This window comes from Condylostylus longicornis, unplaced genomic scaffold, assembly GCF_029603195.1.
Source record: "Condylostylus longicornis isolate FDR11 unplaced genomic scaffold, ASM2960319v2 ptg000044l, whole genome shotgun sequence".
NCBI classification, from domain to species: domain Eukaryota; kingdom Metazoa; phylum Arthropoda; class Insecta; order Diptera; family Dolichopodidae; genus Condylostylus; species Condylostylus longicornis.
Genome location: NW_026578013.1, coordinates 5654962 through 5662205, shown reverse-complemented (window position 1 = coordinate 5662205; position 7244 = coordinate 5654962). Strand labels below are relative to the sequence as shown.

Genomic DNA, 7244 nt, shown 5'->3' with positions numbered 1-7244 from the left:
GGGGCCGCTTAAATTTTAATGCCTTAAGTTTTCAAAATGTATGCTATGCTACTGATATATAGAGTTTTTTTCGAAATTATCAAATAAAAGTTGTACGATTTTGTAAAAATTGCAAAAAAAATAAATGTCTATTTGATTTTTGATACATTGCATTTATTTTTTCCCTAAACATATTGTATTATTTGCTCTAAAGCAACGTAAAAATTTTGATGCATTTTATTATTTATTTCCATTACTTTAATAAGAATAATTTTACTTTCTACTTTAATAATTTATTAAAGTAGAAAGTAAAATTAGAAAATATTTTAGATTCACAAAAGTAAAATAACGTGGCAGACACAAAATGAAAGAAGAAATATTGAACATAACATACCGTAAAATTTTTTTTGTTGACATTTTAGTGTCTGATACGACCTAGATACAATTCCGAAGATACCCATGCATATTTGTCTTGATAGTGGTCGGAATACTCCGGAATATGAAATTAATTTTGATTATGGCCATTACTTAGAATCTTTCTTTAAGCTGAGTACAAAACATATTTTTAACAAGTGTTGTTTGTTATGTATACGAAGATAGAACAGAAATGGCGAATGTTATTATACAATATGCAATATGTAATGGGCATTTGTAATTATTCTTCTTCATGTAAAGTTTTTTAATTATGTAGATATTCACTTATATTACATTATTGTTATATTTCCAATATTTATTAATGATCGCAAATTAACTCATCTAGTTTTAAAAACTTTTTCTTTTGTTTTTTCAAATAATTATATTTAAGCACTTTTTTCTCTCCTTATAATTTTTTTTTCAAGATATTTTAATTTTATATTTTATTTAAAATTTTTTTCTTACACAATTTTTTTTTATACATCCATTTACAAGTTTCTGTTACTGTACAATTAATTAATATTATTCTTTTTATAATTTCTTTTGTTTTGTTTCAATAATATGTTTTAATTAGTTAAGACTCCATCATATTATCACACCTAATCACAATAGTTTTGACTTATTTAAAGATTCTTAAAAATAAATTTGAACTAAAATGAAAGCAAAATTTAAAATAATATTTTATTAATTATTATAATTAACTATTTAACTATAATTAAAATGTATTATATAATTATATATATATATACATATGTATATATATTGATACTTAAAATATTCTAATTTAATTAAAATTTTTCTATTTAATCCTAAATTTTACAAAAAAAAGTATTTGATTCGTTATATATGTATGTATTCATTAATTTTATTTTTATTTTTAAATATATATAGGTTTATAGGAAATAATTTTCTTTTTATGGTAATGGCCATGGTAAACCAGTAAAATCAACAGGTCCACCTAAACCAGCATCAGCTTCTAATAAACTCATAATAACAGCCATTGCAGCTTCATCATTACCATCACTTGTTACACTCTGATTTGGAGATTCGTGAATTGATGTTGAAACTACAGATGTCATTTCACCGTCATTAGCTAAAAAAAATATTTAAATTAAAAATTAATAAAAAATTTTTAATAAAATTTTATAAAAATGCAATAAAAAAAAAAGAATATTCAAACCATTATCAGAATTCGTTGTAAAATTATTTCGAACATTATTAAAATGTGGTAATGTTCCATTTAAACGTGGATATTGTCCAGTTGATTGATTATTTCTTCTATCCGATGATTGTAATTCACCACCAGAAATACTATTTTCACCAGAAGACATTGTTTGACTAGGATTACCACTACGACTATCAGGATCTGGACTACTTTCTAGAAAAAGAAATGATAAAAGAAATAACATGAGAGTAAGTAATGATAAAATTTAACAGGTTAATGTAAATATGTATTATGCTTGTACATTGTATTTATATGTGTTTTATTTATAAATATAAAGTATAAGCAATGAAATTTCCGATTTCTAAGCATACATTAATTAAATATTTTGAATGAAGTTGAATGAAATTCATCAATTATCAAATAGTTGATAAAATCGCGTTCTAAATTCGTTTGACTATCGCGTTATACTATTCTTTTGAAAATATCACACTAAATATCTATATTATTTCATTATTTTTTAATAAATGTTAAGAAATCGAAAATAACAATTAGCGTTGAATAATTGCAATATTTACAAAATTTGATTTACCAGTAGAAGAGTCACTAATTCTTCTATGATAATCTAATACTTGTTCAGCTATTTGCCTACCAATTTTACTTGCTTCAATATGAGAATTGATGATTCTATGTATTTCACGTCCATTTGCTATAAAAAATTAATAAAAAGAAATTGTCTTTAATTAAAATATTTTTGTATTCGCATTACCAAATCCACACATTCCAATATAAGATTTTGTTGGAAATAAAATATTAAGAGATGATAAAAGCGTTTCAACATTAATTATTTGTGTCATTCTACCTTGAAGAATCCTAAATGCACTTTAGCAGTGTGAAATGCTTTCATATACTTTTAAATTTCTTGAATATTTAAAATATTTTGAAAAAACTTTATATTTTATATTACTCAATATTCTCAAATATTTTTTTCAAAGAATAATTTTTTGTTTTAGGATATTTTTTTATATGACTGTAATTCACAATAATATTTGTTTACAAACTGAAATATCATTGTGAATGAAAAAGTATATTTTCTTAAAGTTTCAAATATAAAATCTGATTAATGTATGAAAATTCAAAATTTTTTTGAGTATGATAGGAATAGTTTACAGAATTATGGCCTACTTTTGGTATTAAGAAATTTATAATTTTAAAAATACATACACGAAAGTTTTTATATTATTAAATATTGTTAAATAAAATTAGAATAAAAATATTTTTTGAATTGTTGAATTGCTGTTTTAATAATATGAAATCAAATATTGTGAATGATAGGGAATTTTATCAATAACACAAACCGGTATTTGAAATTTTACTAGTGACACAAACCATTTAATTTATGTATTAAAATTCGCTGTTAAAATGTTTTCGTTTTTTATAATGTTGCAAGAATATGGAAATTATTTTGACAACAGCAGAATTGTTAAATTTATTTAAATAATGTTATAAATTTTACATAATACACGAAATTAAAAATTCACTTACATGGATTAAAAAAATCAAAATTACTAGAAATATTATGTGTATTCATTCCATCACTTCTATAATTGTTACCATTTTCTCTAGCATCAGATCTACAAAGGAAAAATTTCATTATCAATTGAAACTATTTAAAAAAAAAACCTTATAAGAATTTAATTTCTATATTCAAATAACGTACAATATTACTGAATTTTTCGCTATCAAATATTCAACATCTTTTGTCCAAGGATTTTTAAATGATTTCCATTCACTTTGTAAGCGAACGAAACCATTATCTTTTGTACGAAATCTATAAGCTAATGTTGTTATCTTTTCAGAACTCTGTAAAGCGATTTTGTGCGATTCTGCTAGTGCTGGTATATCATCATGATGATAATACTCATACATACTTGTACCCAAAAGTTCTTGTGGTAAAAAACCCAATACTAAAGTTGCTCTACAATAAGAATAAATACACAGTTCAAAATGTTATTTAACAATAACTTAAATTATTTATATTTTTGATAGATATACCTTTGGTCTACAAATAAAAATTTTCCATCCATTGCATGTCTTGATATAAATTGAATTTGTCGGAGATTCGGATAATAATTGCATGGTGGGTTGACATTTGGTTGAAAAACATTTGGTGGAATACGGCCGACAGCTACTAAACATGATAAATTACATGAATCACCATCAGTGTCATTCTCTTGTTCTTCTAAACCAATTTTGGCTGGAGCCCATGATTTTAAATAACCCGTACATTGTATAACACAATATTTTTTATCTGAATTCATTTTACTTTTACGTCGATGTGAATGAGATGAATTACTTGTTTCTGTTTCTTCTTTAACCATTTGTGCTGAATTTTTACATTTCATGCGACAAAAAAATGATCTTCTGGCTCCTGGACATAACCTTGACAATCCCTGAGGTAAGTCTGTTTTAACCGGAAGCATTGCTTAAATATAAAATAAAACACATGTAAGTATTAATATAGTATAAAACAAAATTTTTCTCTCTTACTTTTGGCATCAATTAAACGTTCTCGTGGACTTAAATCCGGTGATGATAATTGTTCTTTAACTTTTGCAACATCTTTGGGATGCAATATATCAAACCAACTTTGCCCTAATAAATCACCTTGAGTGTAATTTAAAATTTCAGAAACAGATTCTGAAACATAAAGAATTCTGCCTCTATCACAGCCAACAACAAATAAAAAACCATCAGCCGCTTGGAGTATTAACATTTTCAATTCTTGATCAGATAAAAATGCAGGCTTATAATGTCCTTCTGTATATGAATGTACAGCACCACGTATTGTTTTTAAATGTTGTACAGCCATACGAAGTACGGTTAATTTATCTAATTTACGTGACATTGCATGACACATTGGTACCATAGCTGACAATTCTGAAATATATGTGTTCATTTTATCGCGACGTCTTTTCTCAATTTCACTATGGTTTTGTCTATAATAAAAAATATAAAAATATGTTTAAGTATAGGTGCGTTATTTACTAATTATAAGTAAAATTTAAATGTAGTTAGGCTTGGATCGGAGGAGATTTATAGGGAACTTAGAGCTTTTTAACCTATCTAGCTGGAGCGTCGAATATAAAATTCCTCTACACAGGTCATGGAAGTGTAAAAATATTTGTATAAGTAAAAAACATGAAAAACTTATTCTCTAACAGTAACATGAATTTTATCATAAATTCTTAAATATTTTTCAGGTCTTTGTAATTTTTTTTGTAATTAAAATTTAAAACCAAATAAAATTTTTAATAATCTTTTGAACTTGACTGAAGTTTTTTATAATAGTGTTTTAAATTTAAATTCCTTTTGACCTTTAACTGTAATATTATTTGGTATACCAGAAAAACCTAGTTAATCCAATTAAAAAGTATTTAAAAAATGAAATGAATTTATTATCCATGGTTACTTTTTACACTTTATAATGCCTATGTATGTTCACTCTGTTATATATGCGAGAATGAGATTTTTAAAGGATTTTCCATTTAAATGCCACAAATTGTGAGAACCATTTAATAATTTTCAAATACCTCATCACAAAATGTTAATGTATGTAATGTAATGATAAATTTTTATATGTGAAATTTAAATCATGCATATATCTACTTCACAATTTACACATGGTAGCATACAGATGTCATAAAGGTCCTTTTGATCCTATTTTAATTGAAATAATAACATTTTCATTGTATTTTTAGTTAGATAATGACTTTATTTTAAAGTTATCACCTGAGCACAAAAGAATTTTTCAAAAAATGTTTAAATTTCATTTAAAAATTCCATGACAATAGGATTAAATTTTTAAATCGTCTTTCCCACCGCCTTTTTGCATTGAAATAATGAGGACATATCGGAAAATTTTTTTGTTGAATTTATGTCAGAATCTAATGAAATTTGAATATTATTACTGTTTTGGAATGTTTTGAATTTTATAGGTATGTATATGTGCATTGTAAGTTGATAAAAATGAAAAATTAATTGTTAGACTTTCTTTTTTCTGTAGAAAAATTAAATATCATTCTGTGAAATGGAGTAAATACCAATCTATATTCAGATTTCAAATATGATTCTTGTTGTAGAATGTTTTTTTTAAAGTATAGCAAGGCAGGCAACTGAGTAAACAAAATATGTAAATGGTCACTGTGAAACTAAATTAAATATTCTAATATTCTAATTTTGACGTGATCAATATTTTCAATATTACATTGTGATTATATAACATGCAAATTGAAGTAAAATTTAAATTTCATTTCACTTACTTTTTATTTTCGTCAACGGTTTTTATTGATTTTGCGTCATCACCAGTATCATCCTCCAAATCGCTTGTTGTATCACTAAAATTAGAGATAAAAAAATGAAAACAAATTACCTAATAAGGGGTAAAAAATAAAAAGGTAAATAATTCAATTTGAATTATTCATTAAAAGTGTGATTTTGTTTTTTTGTTTTTTTTTTTTTTTAAAAACTCAATATAAAATATTCGTTTCGAAATTTTCATACTATATTAGAATATTGATTTATTAATAGGTTTTTAGAATAATAAAATAATTTACATAGATTTATAAGTATGGACGTGTGTCCATATGTAAAAATAAGAGTACATCATAGAGAAATGAAATATCAATCAAGTGATTTTGCACCTAAAAATCTGAACATTTTTGTAAAATTATAGAGGTTATTTTAGATGTTCTACACTCTTAATTTTTATCGACCGCATTGCATGCAATAAGGGAGGTTGTGTGATGGCAACAAATTTTGTATGTAAAGTTTTCAATGAGACTTCTCTCATAGTCTCGCACTTCTCTATAATACGGAAGCGTAAATAAACTATTTTTAGAGAGATTTCGGTCTGTCTGTCTGGCTATGTCACGAATTGATCAACTTTTAGGATATATCAGGCTCCGGGAACTACAACTTTTTGCGGGCCGATTTTATATTTTTGCGCGAAATTATCAACTAATTTCCTTAAAATTCAAGGTGCTAATACAATAAACTTATAAATTTTTTTGGGAAGATTGGGGCTCGGAAACCGAACTAGGGTACGATGTTTGCAGTTTTTACCATAATTACGGAAATTTAAATGAAGAAATTGCGATTGGTACCGAAACTAACTTGGCAAACTTTTCGGGGAATCGAAATAGCACAAAGTGAAACTCTACTAAGAGCCAAATTCACATTGTTCTAGGTATATTAACTAAAAGCTTACTAGTGTCCTTAAAATTGTAAAGAAATCTTTAAAACGCATTTTCATATTCTTCTGTAAAACTTTCACTTAACTAGACAACATTACGGTCGGTTATATGTTGACCAAATCAATTTTTTTTTAAGATTTGTTGTTAATCACGTCAGTAAGTCTTCTTTTTCTTCAGTTGATCTTCTAATTTTTAACACTTTACAAGATTATTGGCTTTTAAACATAATAATGTAAATAAAATTTAATTACTGAAATTCCTATTTAGGCTTTTTAAAGTTTTCATCAGTGTACCGAGAATCTAGTTTCAGTATTGATTAAATAGCAACAATATTTTCTTAAAGATTTAATTGATCTGTTAAAAACCATATTATGATTATTCCTTTGATTATTTAAGTAAATACTTTAAAATTTATCTATAATATTCTCTGAAAT

The 7244-nt window shown here is 25.1% G+C and overlaps 1 protein-coding gene across 3 annotated transcripts in view; it reads right to left on the bottom strand.

Annotated features, from left to right (window-relative positions):
* Window positions 1-1195: 1195 nt before the first annotated feature.
* Window positions 1196-7244, bottom strand: part of LOC129610101 (protein cycle) — a 29602-nt gene continuing 23553 nt past the window's right edge. For all 3 annotated transcript variants that reach the window (XM_055522462.1, XM_055522463.1, XM_055522464.1), the window contains exons 6-13: window positions 5878-5952; window positions 4106-4554; window positions 3611-4040; window positions 3276-3533; window positions 3101-3189; window positions 2148-2264; window positions 1574-1771; window positions 1196-1486 (exon numbers count right to left, since the gene is read on the bottom strand). In XM_055522462.1, coding sequence (XP_055378437.1) covers window positions 1308-1486; window positions 1574-1771; window positions 2148-2264; window positions 3101-3189; window positions 3276-3533; window positions 3611-4040; window positions 4106-4554; window positions 5878-5952 — 1795 coding nt within the window. In that variant the 3' untranslated portion in view covers window positions 1196-1307. The remainder of the gene's footprint in view (window positions 1487-1573; window positions 1772-2147; window positions 2265-3100; window positions 3190-3275; window positions 3534-3610; window positions 4041-4105; window positions 4555-5877; window positions 5953-7244) is intronic.